The 13,872-nt window shown below is 37.9% G+C and overlaps 2 protein-coding genes across 2 annotated transcripts; one reads left to right on the forward strand and one right to left on the reverse strand.

Moving 5' to 3' along the window:
- Positions 1-1,853: 1,853 nt before the first annotated feature.
- Positions 1,854-13,067, forward strand: LOC143146650 (ionotropic receptor 75a-like). The gene is made up of 10 exons (XM_076311123.1): positions 1,854-2,159; positions 7,062-7,225; positions 7,765-8,109; positions 8,438-8,553; positions 10,846-11,016; positions 11,130-11,371; positions 11,441-11,649; positions 12,014-12,288; positions 12,354-12,548; positions 12,614-13,067. The coding sequence occupies exons 1-10, from the start codon at positions 1,991-1,993 to the stop codon at positions 12,717-12,719; spliced, it is 1,992 nt and encodes a 663-aa protein (XP_076167238.1). The 5' UTR covers positions 1,854-1,990; the 3' UTR covers positions 12,720-13,067.
- Positions 12,213-13,726, reverse strand: LOC143146642 (dynactin subunit 5-like). The gene is made up of 5 exons (XM_076311111.1): positions 13,566-13,726; positions 13,314-13,501; positions 13,077-13,188; positions 12,797-12,987; positions 12,213-12,534 (listed from the first exon to the last, which is right to left on the reverse strand). The coding sequence occupies exons 1-5, from the start codon at positions 13,611-13,613 to the stop codon at positions 12,492-12,494; spliced, it is 582 nt and encodes a 193-aa protein (XP_076167226.1). The 5' UTR covers positions 13,614-13,726; the 3' UTR covers positions 12,213-12,491.
- Positions 13,727-13,872: the final 146 nt, after the last annotated feature.

Here is a 13,872-nt window from a genome sequence, read left to right on the forward strand (position 1 = left end):
GTAAAGTCAATAGTTCCATGATAACAATGAGTGCATTCGATCTGCCACTTAGGGATAATTTCCTTTTGCAATTTAACTCGAGAGTACTCCCACCAGGAAAAATATTTATGATGTCAACGATCAAATGGAAAACGCTTCGGCCTCAAATTGCATCAGAAATTGCAACAATGAATTCATAAAATTAAAGCGGGGTCGGCTGAATCCTGATCAGTGAAGAGGTTCGGCAATTTTTCTCCCCTTTTGAAAAAAAAAACTATTGACTCGAAGTGGTCGACGAGATGATCGAAGCCTTTTTTAAATAACATATTTTAATTTTGACCAAATATTGAATAACTATCGACGTGTCGTCGTATTGATCCATTAGAAAAAAAATTAACGACCTTAAAATATCTTCGATATTTTTATCCGAGAACATCACATGTCCCACATAAAATCAAACTCCATCTCGAACGTTCTTTTCCATCTTTAAAAATAAACGAGTTACCCGGATGACCTAGCTTAAATACCCTACCCTGTATAAGTGGGGTAACTCGATATACTTGGCAAATAATTACATAAATAAATAAATTTACGCCATACGTCGGATCCTTGTCCGCGAGCGTTCCGTCCGCGCCACGGAACAGGAACAAAGTCTACGCCGCGCCTGGTTCGCGATATCGCGCGCGCGTTCCTTTATTTGCCGCAACGTTTGCTCGTACACGGCGATTCGCGCGCAAACAGCGACCGCGTGAAACGATTACGAGAGAAAAGACGGGTGGGATTAAGCGCGCGACCGTGCAGATAAACGACGAAAGTGAATTATGGTAATGGCATTGTGATGGTGCAAGATAAACGAGACCTGGAAGGTTGATTGCTTCGCGATAACGAGGTTGTCGTAAAGAAATATCCGAAGAAAGATGGACTTCGCGGGCGAATCCGTCGGGTGAGGCGGCGGAATCGTTCGATCGCGCACAACGACAAGTCGCGTCGCGTTAAATCCCGTTAACAAGCGTTTCGAGGAATCTAAGACTTCTGCGCGCGAAACACCGACGCGAAATCGCTAAAGAGAACGCATCGTTGCCGAATGCAACGCGACGAGGAAGGAAAGAGAAACGACGAAGTCGAATTCGTCGAAGTGTCGCGGCGAGAGATAAACGCGCAAACTTCTCGCGTATGCTGAGTAATCCTGAGCACGCGTAGCCCACCGTCGCACCACACTCTCGACTTTCGTCCGACATAGACTGCCATAGACCACCTCCGCCTCCGCCACCAACGAACGCGCTATCGTTGATAACGAAACGTCGGTGGGCTCGACGCACGTGTCAATCACTAACTTGTCACGCGACACGCCGATGCGAGACGCGAACAAGGTCGGATTTCCACTGGCGAGAACTTCTCGCCGACGTCGATAGGTGTTACGGTCTCCAATTCCGCGATCTTCTCTGTTTCTGCGACATTGATTATCGACCGATCGATCGTTTCGGAATCTTCCATTCCCCGCGGAAACGTCGCGGCTTAATAGCCGCTCGAACACGAACAATCGATACAGATCCGACTCCCGTTGTCGCGTATCGATCGTCTAACTGGAAACGGTCGAACGCGTTCTCATAGGCTTAGCCCGTACTGTGATTGTCGTGTCGCGCGATGCGAGTATTGTCGATCGATTTCTCGGCAAACCGTCTCGCGAGCACGATGCGAAGAAACCGTTCGTAAACCGGTAATTTATCGCCGCGGAAAATTACGTACACGATTCCACGGTGAAAAAAGGAGTTACGAAAGAAATTGAATCGAGAAATAGTACGTTGGTCGTTAGGGTGTTATTTGCGAACGCAATCGTTTCGTGAATACGCCGTTGGCTATTCAATGTTTCAGAATCCGTTATTCGCGAGGGCGTGCCGCCTCCCTTTCCAACCATCGACGCGACGTTCGTCACGGGAGAGTTCCGACAGATTCGACGTTCGCTGGAGAAGCGAAACTTGTTACCGACGATCGACCTTTATTTTCATCGAGCATGCTTCTGTTTGTGTGGATTCTCGCGTGGTTGTCGATTTCTAACGGTCGGACGGCGTTCGTGAGCCGTGACGCGTTTGATTATTCGTTCGTGCAATTCGTAGATGACGCGATTACGATTCTGTTTCCACCAGTGAGAGTTTCGGCACATTTTTGCCGGTTTAGCGAAGGTAAGACCGCTCGAACGAAATCGCAAAATTACGTAATCGATTGCGCGGTTCGATGGCTCGTGGGCGTGTGCCGAATAACCGTAAATCTCTCGGACGAGATTAACCGATGTACGATTAACGTATTCGTCCGAAATAGGGAGCCCTGCTCTTGTATCGCTTGGCTCGATTGACACGTTCACTGCCTGGGCCTCTAAGTCCAGTGTTTCTCAAACTCGCATCGTGGCCCTCTGGAACAAAATGCATTATTTTATTCGCAAAGGGAGTCTACAGTCCGTGTCAGCATCTTTTGAATGGAATTGAAATTGTAGAATAGAAACAAACTATGGAATATTGGGAGTTTTTGGTCAGCTATATTCATGAAAAATGACATTAAACATTTTTAAGTAGACATATGTATGTAAGTTCATTAGTTCTTTTTCTGATGTATTTTTGTATATTACTTTAGAAAATTAGCGAAACATTCGATCATATCGACTTGGAATCGATCAAGAAATTTGCACGGTCCATTGTGGTTGGCGGTATTTTTAGAAAGGCTGCTGCCTTTTTGAAACACATGTTAAATTGAAAGTACATTCAATCTGTTGTAATAAACAAAAAATTAAATTTATTACTACCGTTATAATGACTTTGTTATGTAAAGAAAAAAGAAAGTGTAGATATCATATATCACGTAGAACAATAGTGCTTAAAGGTGAAGTACATCAAAAGGCTGCTTTTGAATCTAACCACAAAGATGTAGCCGCTCGCAGCGTTGGTGTCTCGAAGGTCTGGTAGCGTGTTTAAAGGAGAGTAGATTGGAAAGACGCAAATTTCCGAAGGGAGGAAGTTTTAATAATGAGACAATAAGTAGGAAAAAGGAGGTCTGGAATTTATAAGTATGATGATATAGTAGAAATAGATGACAATGAACCAGTGGGACGAAAGTTGTCGTGGAAAGGATAGTACGAATAAAATTAACAAGGTAAGAATCATCAAGAATTGAACACGCTAAAGAATATATCATTTAAAGTTTAAATCGATTTAAGCAATCCCTTGTTTATTGTTTACTTTATTCGTAATGCTTTCAACCATTCAGGTCATCCTCGGTTATTATAAATGCATCTACAAAATTAAATTAAATTAAAATCGAACTTTCGCTTAAATCGACTTGAACAAACTTTCAGTTTTATTTATGCTTTAAGCAAGATTCAATTTTAATTAAAACAAGTATACGTTCAAAGTTATTCGAATTTATATTGCACCACGTGCTGTGGTGTAAACCATTCGATTTATATTTGACCACATAATAGTCACGGTGAACACGTTTCGTCTTTTGTTTGTTTTGACTGGACTAACGGTCTTCGTTTGATGCTCGGACGCCTCGCGAGCCAGTTAGACTCAAATCGTCCTAGCGACAGAGTATATGTCATATGCTACCGCCAAGAAGCATTCGACCACTCCGTGGAATCTGATCAAGAGCCTTTTATCGTCGATATAATCGTTGTGTACACGTAATCTTGCGATTAATTTCGGAAGTGTTACGCATATCTCGTGCAACAAACCGAATGTGTACAAACCATCGTATTTATCACGTGAACGATAATAAAATCGTGTATCTAGTTCTTGGACCAAAACTAAGTTTATTCCGAAGATTTGCAACGAGTTCGAATGTGCGTTGTGATCTGATGTGCAGAGTGTCTCCCGTAAAATGTAAACATTGAAATTTTTCCATTCGCGAATGCGCTTTCTTGGAGGTGAACGTGTCGAAGGAGAAGTTTCAACCTTACGTTATATCTATTGTTTATCACTCTCAGACGCCAAGTAAAAAATCTAACGGTATTTGTCAGTCAAGCTATCTGTATTATTGAGGATAATAAAATAACTTCGTGTGGACGTTGACGTATCTTGCAGCAAATTTGCGCCGCAACGTTAGTAACATAGAAAAATTAAGATACAGCGTATATAAAAAATGTTACCATGCGTGGGGTTGAAAAGTGTGGTTGAAAAATTCACGGTAATAAAAAGTATTTTGAGTACACTGCTTGATTCCAGGATCTTCGAACAATTCCGTGTATTTTTATTAAACTCCTCATTTTATTTCGTTACTGAATCACTTAGAGGTATTCCGCGGAGAAAAAAAGACCTAGTCATTTCCTTTAATTCGAATTTGTTCTTTCCTTTTTCGTGTACTAGTGACTTCTCGTGGAGTCCCCATTATAAAATAAACACTATGTTTGCTTCCCAACATTTTGAATTTTTGCGCATCCGTTCATAATATTTTTTTCCAATCAGATATCGCACAATTTGCGCGCTGTTTTATCCACCGAGATCTTTGCATTTTATTTCGTGGCTTTAAAAGTGATTCTTTAATTGTCACACACGGTTGTAAAATTGTTTGGTGATCGCTTCTTCATCATTTGTTATTTCGATTGGATCTTTTTTGTTTTCGTCCACTCTCGTTGCAATTTTCGGTGCTTGCATAAGCCTGTTTCACTAACCGTTTATTTCAATAAAGCAATTTATACTCTTAAGTGACAAACACGAAACTGCCGAATCATTAAAAAACGGCCTAGGAAACGATTGCAATTTTCAACCGAGACTCAGCCTTACCTGTACCGTTCAACGAAGAAACGTGAGTGGAATATGCCAAGATTGAGCGAGACAGCAATAGCGACCGAGCATTGCATTGTGTGCGCTCGATGATCAAAACTTGGAAATGATGTCGCGCGTGTACTATTAGTGTGACTTATTTATGAAAGTGTCGTTAATGAATTAATTAAATTTTTCCGGTGAAAATGAATCCAAACACGACCTCTTTCAGAGTATGTTTAATTATACCTAATTCGAATCATTGTTTAAAACCGTTCAACTACGTACAATAAAAATAATCTGAACAAGAAAAGACCCATACGCGGTACGGTACAAGTTAATTTGCAACAAGTGTTGTTACTTATGTTCCAGATTAGACTTTTGGTATTTGGACTTTAAGTTTGTTATTCTCCACTCCTTCTTTGGGGTGGCTAAAATTTTGTCACGTTTTGTAGCTTATATTTCAGTTTGGGTTAGGTTATAGAAACGTTTCAAGTTTCGTCGCACAATGGACAGACATAACAAAGTTTTGTTTGTACAGATTTTACCAAGAATATGTAAATGTCCAAATATTTATGAACAGTAGTGTACAGATCGGTGTGTCGCGACAAGTTTGTATAGGAAATCGCCTATCGCAAGAATAATGCGAACTGGATCGTAAAACTTGTCTCTTTGTGCGAGTTGTATATGTATGTACATCGTTAACACTTGTTCGTGATGTGTTTTCCATCATCGTTTAATCGAGACCTAACCTAGACCGCACGAACCATTGTACGATAGAATAGCGTGGTATAGAATTTTTGATTAAGTAACGTTTTTAATAACTGAAAAGTGTATTTAATTTTTTGAAAGTGAACATTTTATTTTTCACTTATAGGCGTGTTTCAGACAATTTCTATTTTCGTTAATCACAGTACACATTACTATCCCGTAATGACGAGATAAACGTGATGTTTTGATACCTGCTTGTCACGATACTCAATTGAATGCTTCTTTCGGAAGACAAAATAAAATAAAACCGCGATTGCTACCAGAGGCATCGACATAACGGATCAACTTTTTAAGTACAGGATGATAAAAAGAATTTCATTTGGCACGAAAAAATTAACAGTAGTTTACGATGGTTGTATACGGTGTGGTCCATTTAAAACATGACTCTCGGGTAATTTTTTCTCAGTTTCGAAGATACGAAAAATGATGAACGACATAATTTGCATATTTTGAAGGGAAAATATGTAAAAAGAAATTTATCTACTCGATATAAATACTTTCAGAGTCGCGAAGGTTAACTTCCCTTTTTTTATATATTTTTATCTGGTAAATCACATTGAATGAGTTCAATATGACCTTGGATTAAAAAAGATTGAACAACAAGGTATTAAATAATTTTGTTTAACTTATTTTTAACAGCTGTTATTTTTTGTATTTCATTTGTTAATGTATGTTATAGTGGTGTTTAAAAATGAACTGAAAAGCGCAAGAAAAGTCCATGACGCGCTCAAATGTATGTAGATACTCATAGTATCGAACGTTATTGAGGTGAGGTTTCGAAGCAACCTTCGGCTGTGTCTTGCCTTTACGCAATTATTCAATGAATATGGTATGGCATGCGTACTTTCTCCTAATACGCGTGATAAACACGTTATTCTTATAATAATACAACGTGTGGACTTCTGAGTCAAACGTGACTTTAAACGTGTTGAACCAAACTACGCATACAAGAAAAATGAGTCAGACTCGAGTGCCAAATAGATTAGTGGTTTATGCAGGTATTGAAAGAAATAATTAACTTCTTTTGAAGAAGTATTGAAAGAAACAATTAACATAAAGAAAACTACCATACCATATTCACAATGTATAAACATCCATTTTATTTGATGTAATATAATATCATACAAAATATAATGTATTATGAAAATAATATATTATTGTGGTATTAATGAAGAAAATATCTGTTTCTCTTGCACAGGAACTTACATATTTATTTTTCATAAATTTTGTTCTTAAATTAATTCCGTTTAAATGAAACCTATGGAAAATGTTATCACGATGTAATAAACAAATTATACTTCTCTTTTCTATCTTATAAGTTCAATAAATACATACACTGATATACACTCTAAAAGTGAATTTTTGTATAGGATTTGTGTCCTTCGCGACTTCCGAGAAATTAATTTTTTTCTTGCGCATAAATGCGTCTGGTCGAAAATTACATAAAATTGATCATTGTATTCTATTCACAGCAGGTACAAAAAAAAAAAAAAAATTGCGAGCTAAGTAAATTGATTTTTGCGTCGAGGTAATTTTTTACATTCCTGACTGTACGAATTATAGACGAGGCGATTACTTTGTCTATGATGATGTCAAGGAGTCGACTGACTCACGAGATCCATCACGATTTCAAGGGATTCGTCGAGCAAACGCACGATACGTGGGATCATCAAGTATTATACGTGCTGGACCTAGATTGCGATTACGCTGTTTCACTTTTACGAGCAGTGAGTTTCAAACAGGGCCGGGACTATTCGAATATTTTACATGTACTCGTACACTACGAATAAACGTTGAATATTTCAAATACTCGGTATCATTATTCGAATATAATTGGTCGAATACCGTTATTCGAATATAATTGGTCGAATATCATTATTCGAATACATTATTCAAATATTTTTGGACGAATACCATTATTCGAATATAATTGATCGAATATCATTATTCGAATACATTATTCAAATATAATTGGTCGAATATCATTATTCGAATACATTATTTGAATATAATTGGTCGAATACCATTATTCGAATATTGAAATACCTTGAATGAAAATAAAGTTTTAATAAAGCGACGAATTTAAAGAATTTGATTTACAGTCAGCAACACATAATATAATATTCAAGTATTCGAATATTCACGTACAGACAACTTCAACTAGTCCCAATTTCAGTTTAAAATTACGCGATCCAACGATCGCTACGAGAAAACGTTGAAAATTTCGGTTCACTGAGTCCGGAAAATGCAAGTTGTTTCTTCGCAGGCCAACGAGAGCGGCATGTTCGTTGCGCCGATGAAATGGCTTCTGCTACAAGACAGTAGAGTCTTTTACGCGAACACAACGAACCGTGATCGATTTACGAACGGAATTGCGGAAACGTTCGGAGACATGAACGTTTTCCCCGACAGCGACGTGATTCTAGCTACAAGGTTGCGGGACGACCTGACGAATATAACGTCGATCTACAGACCGAGTCCTTCGCGCGACGTAATATTGGAGGACCGAGGTAACTGGACGACCGATCGCGGCGTAGTAATGAACAATTTCGATCCGGCGTCGCGACGCAGAAGGGATCTCCAACGGACTGAGCTCAAATCTTGCCTGGTGGTATTTACGAATAATAACAGTGAAATTATCGCTTTCCAATTAACGAAACGCGACTTTTGCAATAAACGTGACGGATCAGCGAATTGGCAATTCGTTTCCATTTGATCGATCAATCGTAAATAATGCTTAATACGAAAGATTTGTAGAACGAATTCGGCTCAAAGTGTCGATAAGATAATAAATTTGCCGGTAACGGAATAAAAAATGTTTAAACTCCTCCGATCGAGATGGAACGAATCGTATTTGCGGGTATCTAGCGTTGTTCAACCGTTAAATTTACGAGCGTAGATCGTAACGATAAATCAGCCCGTGCATTTGCGATTCGTAGATGACGGATCCCGATACGATCAACCATTTAACCGATTACGAAAATAAGCATATAGACCCAATAACGAAGGCCAATTATCCCTGGGTACTGAATATGGTGGAACGTATAAACGCAACGTGAGTTTTCCCTCTATTCACTCGTCTTTGCTTCGTTTGTAAACGTCACTCGCCGACACGAATGTTTTCGTTACGATTCGACCTTCGCGAAGAACGCCGAGAAGAGAGTTTTCACTGTTTCTAACCTATACTGGGGGCGAGCGTCGTTCTCACGACGCCAGAACGCGTGGGACAATGGAAATTGACATTCGCGCACTACGAATCGTCGATGGATTTCGAACGTTACAAATTTTCGTGTCGTCGCGTGTTTCGAACGGTGTCTTTACAAATATTGATTACCACAGCTGTCTAGAATTCTAAAATAGTGTGTCAAATTAAAAAATAGAAAAAAAATACATCTGTAGTTTCAATATACACAATTTATTTCTTCGTAAACATTCCGATCGCAAATTTGGGTCCTCTTCGGTAGGTTGAAATAAAAAACAGAACGTTTTAATGTGTGAAGCTATGTCTACACTGATTAACATCGAGCAACGTTCCGTCGCTTGTTACTGCAAGTTTCGAAACGTTTCCAACATGTAGCGACTTGTAAAAACATTTTAAGTTTCTGAAAGACTGAAAATTAGCGAGGAAGCCATGCTTCTTGCAGCTGTAGTATTTATTGCAAACAACGGCAAAAAGAAAAAAAAGAACGAAAAGTATATTCACAGTTACGTAAGTCACGAATGAGCGTGGAATAATTAGATGCATTTTATTCGAAACGTGTGTCCTTATGTGTGAAAATTATGACTGCAATTACTATAGCTTAAATTTGTTTTTAATATATATTCATTGTAAAACATGAAATGAAACGCGATTAATAATTCGTCTGTTCTTTGTTCGACCATTCTAAAAAGGACACTAATTTGCGGTTAAAACGTTTACGAGAAAATTGATAATGCTTACTACAGCTGCCTACTTGATCATTGCGTTCAGGTTTCAGCAGAAACCACAACGGGAAAATCCCAACTCGAATATTCGAAACTATCGCTTCTAGCGAGAATGCTGAATCTAAAAGAGAATCTCAATTCTTTCAACTATTTCGGTTTTTCCTCTCAAGTATTCTTGCTTAATCGCTTAAATACTTCTTCATTTATTTCACGAAAACATGACTTGTGGTAAAGATATAGAATTCCAGACTCTTGTCTTGCTAAGTGCATGGTAATGCAAAGTTTACATAAATCGTATGTATAATTTTCATTTAAGAAATTTAAATAATATTGGTATTGATGAGCCACACAAAAATACTTTGGAATAAGTTGGAATTGTGAGACTCAAAGTAATGGAACGAAAGCAATGTTTCGGAATTATTTTTCTAATCACAGACAATAAATTAATATACTTGTAAAGAATGGAACGAAGGGACCTGTTTGATTTATTTTACGTTCTTATGTCTTTAATGTATGCGAGAAAAGTTCACGAATTATTCTTATTACATAATAGATGTTTTTTTCATTAATTATAAACACACAAACACAAACACACTGGTTGAGTGTATTACTAAATATATGGAACACAGTGAATCTAATTACGTTGTAATAAATACGTATACCGTCCAGGCCATCGCCATATTCTTTTTCTTACTCTACTGCCCTCTCTGTAACCTTCAGTCAACTTGTGGTAAGAACTAAGAGGGCGCTACAATTATATAGACGTCAAAGGTTGGCAGTAATTGATTAGTAATCACTAATTACTAAAAGTAATTATAATAATCGTTTATGAATGAGGTTAGAAATAATTAGAACTGTTCAATGTATTTATCGATTCTGTCGACGAAGGTTCTGAAATTCCTTACAAATGCAACCAAACATAAGGAACGATCTGTCTTTATTTCACAATAACTTGTAATCATTCAATGTAAGGTTCTTTTCTTTTCTACTAAAACCAGTAATGTAGACCAGAGTGGGCATTTGTAATAAGTTATACATAAAAATAAGTCAATGATGACATTCAACATTCTTTAGAAAATATATATTTATTTACTGTGTATATGGACGAATAAATTAATTATGAAATGGAAACAAAAATACCATTTTCATTTCGGACATTTCACCTAACAAAAATAAATCTAATATAATTAATATAAATATTAATACTTTGGAAAACGATAAATAAAAATAGAAAAATGTTGTCGCACACTCATACAAACATATTTGTCAGGAAGTAAGATTCTTGAAAGAAGCAAGATTCCATTTTATATTCAGATCTTGTCCCGTCTTGAATATTCGAGATGTGTCATTTCGGGATTCCCGCATGTTTTAGAATTTTAAACAATTCGATTGTCCACAATGTTTCAATTCTTTCGCGATCTAGCATCACTTTTCAGATAACGGACACCTGGGGATATCGCGACGAGAACGGTTCATGGAGCGGAATGACCGGGATGTTGCAACGCGGAGAAATTGATCTGGGGGGTACCGGAACCTTCTTTGTGAAAGAACGTGTCGGAGTCCTTGATTACGTGCAACTATACACACGAACACGGCAAGACACTTTTAACCCTAATGATAAAACTTACGTAGCGCGTAGATGGATCTCGTTCCGTAATCAATGCGATACATTGCGTAATAGTAATTACAGTAAATTAATGCGTACAGCTCGTTGTTCATATTCCGTCAACCTCTGTTGTCGAGCATAAGCAACATATTTACATTGCCGTTTCAACGTTCCGTCTGGATAGCGATCGGCGTCTTCCTGCTGCTGGTACTTGTTTTATTAAACTTTTCAACGAAATGGGAATACTATCGGGGTACTAACGAGTACTGGGAATCGTTAAATCCAGCGAAACAAACGATTAGTGATAATTTGATGGTCATATTCGGAGCGGTTGCTCAACAAGGTATATAGGTTAGGTTTTCAACATAACGATAACGATTATCAATTTGAATGTATGTTTGGAATTCAACAGGATATTATTACGAGCCGTACAGGGTTCCACCTCGAATTGTCACACTAATGCTTTTAATTACTTCTCTGAGTTTGTACGCCTCTTACACGGCCAATATTGTCGCTCTTCTTCAGTCCACTACCGACTCCATTCAAACTCTTGGCGATCTGTTGACCAGTCCGCTTAAGCTAGGTGCGCAAGATGTTATCTACAGTCGGTATTATTTCACGGTAAGTCGGTAGGGAAGTTTGGGATAACGAATTTTAATTTCGGTAAAAGTTTCGAATAAGGAATAAAAGATAAATAATTTTTTATCCATTTTTTGTTAAATAAAAATAAAAATGTTAATTATAGAATTAAATATTTCACTATGAACACATCAAAATTTAATTGTCAAATCGAATAAGTCGTTAAATATTCGTTTTTCTTGAATAAAATTTTACCCATCTCCGTTTTATTTAACGAAACGGAATAATCAAATCATAAGAATTACCACAGAATCTCATTGATACGTTAACTAATTACCTAGTAAACATGAAAAGAACACAAACGGTTGAAAAACTTATGGCAGAGCTGCCGTTAACTTTCATTTAGTTATTCCAAGACCCGATAAGGAGAGCAATCGTGGACCAGAGGATAGAGCCCAAGGGCCAGAAAGATTCCTGGATGACTATTCAGGAGGGAGTACATCGCATTAGAACTGAATTGTTTGCGCTTCACGCCGAGCGCGGTACGGCTTACAAAATAATGCAAGAAACGTTTCAAGAGGAAGAAAAATGCGGAATCAAAGAAATCAGTTTTCTAGACGTGTTAGACCCACTTTTAACGTTACAAATTCGATCGCCTTACAGAGAGATTATAAGAAACGCGTAAGACTCGTAGTGAAACACGAATAAGATATAAATATGAATATCATTTAACCAGTTGTTTGCAGAGCTCTTTTGATGCGTGAGACTGGTCTAAAATATCGAGCGGAAGTCCGACTGTATACAGCAAAGCCTCAGTGTCAAGGACAAACAAGTTTTATCAGCATCGGGTTCACTGAATGCTATTTTGCTTTGGTCTCAATGGTCTACGGCGCGCTTCTCAGTCTTGTCGTGTTGGCGTTGGAATTTCTGTGGTACAGAAGGTGCGGTTTAGCCTTTATTCATTTTCGGAATTATAATCCGACCGATGATTTGCATCGTTTCACAGTCGGAGAACAATAATGAAAGAAAAGAATGACATGGTATGGGATGCTCCGTGCAATAAGACGCCGAATGAAGATCCAGACGTCAACCAAGAACTCGATCAGATTTAGTAAATGTGTACAAAATGTAATAAATAATGGTTCTTCTATACACACGGTATGTACAAGTGTATAATGTTAAACCTTACTCAGACGGTAAGAAGTGCTGGTAATAATTCTTTGTAAACTCTAGCATAAGCTCAAGAGTACAATCAGGTAGTTCTTCCACGCATTTCGCAGGACTCCCGGAGACCCGAGCGTATGAGGGAACTATTGTCTCTGGTGGAACTACAGCCCCGTCTTCGATGTAACAACAGTCCTTCAAAATGCACCTCCTTCCCTGCATAGTTCAACACAACTTGTCTCTTAGGAATGTAATTCATTACTCTGCACGATATATATGAATAAAATATTTGTGGGACTACATACAATCACTGCATTTTTTCCTATGTATATATAAGAACCAACGATAGCTGCATTTACAACTGCTCGTTCTCCCACGAATACATAGTCGCCCATTGTCAATGGAAAGAAGGCAACGCTAAAGAAAGATTTGGTGGTAAAGGGAAATCACAACTTGTTGTTACAGCACAGTCAAGGTATTAACGCATCGTACAATAAATTATTATGTCTGTGATATCTGCAATAATTACTAAAATTACTGACCCTTTGCTAAACTTTTTGAAGGGTGGTCTTATGATAGCATTGTTACTGATAATGCAATAACGTCCTGTCCTTACGTTGGCTAAGTCGCCCCTAATAATAGCGTCCGATTGCACTATCACTTTTCCGTGTAAAACAATATTCTGTGAGCCACACAACACGGTCTGCCTACTAACTTTATTCCCAGACGCCTGGAACATCGAAATACGTGAGAGGTTAGGTAGACGTTTTATTTACCAGTGGACGTTCTGTTACCGTCTCAACGTATTCGGCCTTGCTGTAATAAATATCTTGGGGTTCCATATCGATTCGGGACCGTGAAACTCGGCTCGAACCAACAGTAACTACAAATCCAAATAACACACGATCAACAACAAAGAACTGTTAAAACTGTATTATTCGTTTATTGTAATGCGCAATGTCAGGTGAATTGAGTGTTGGCGCATGCGCGTTGAAAATTCGCCAGTGAAGTATTTTAAATAAGTGAAAATGGGTATTTGATTTCTTATAAATATTACCCAGAATTTTTTAAAAAATGGCAAAGTGTAAGGTAATATACTAT

The sequence above is a fragment of the Ptiloglossa arizonensis genome, chromosome 5, assembly GCF_051014685.1.
Source record: "Ptiloglossa arizonensis isolate GNS036 chromosome 5, iyPtiAriz1_principal, whole genome shotgun sequence".
In the NCBI taxonomy this organism is placed as follows: domain Eukaryota; kingdom Metazoa; phylum Arthropoda; class Insecta; order Hymenoptera; family Colletidae; genus Ptiloglossa; species Ptiloglossa arizonensis.

What these genes read in the sequence shown, in the direction of transcription:
- LOC143146650 (XM_076311123.1), top strand. Translation starts at nt 1,991, where the DNA reads ATGCTTCTGTTTGTGTGGATTCTCGCGTGGTTGTCGATTTCTAACGGT. An exon ending in TTTTTGCCGGTTTAGCGAAG is followed by an intron (nt 2,160 to 7,061) that starts GTAAGACCGCTC and finishes TACGAATTATAG; the next exon opens with ACGAGGCGATTACTTTGTCT. An exon ending in CAACTATACACACGAACACG is followed by an intron (nt 11,017 to 11,129) that starts GCAAGACACTTT and finishes TAATGCGTACAG; the next exon opens with CTCGTTGTTCATATTCCGTC.
- LOC143146642 (XM_076311111.1), bottom strand. Translation starts at nt 13,613, where the DNA reads ATGGAACCCCAAGATATTTATTACAGCAAGGCCGAATACGTTGAGACG. An exon ending in AGGCCGAATACGTTGAGACG is followed by an intron (nt 13,502 to 13,565) that starts GTAACAGAACGT and finishes TCGATGTTCCAG; the next exon opens with GCGTCTGGGAATAAAGTTAG. An exon ending in TTCAAAAAGTTTAGCAAAGG is followed by an intron (nt 13,189 to 13,313) that starts GTCAGTAATTTT and finishes ATCTTTCTTTAG; the next exon opens with CGTTGCCTTCTTTCCATTGA.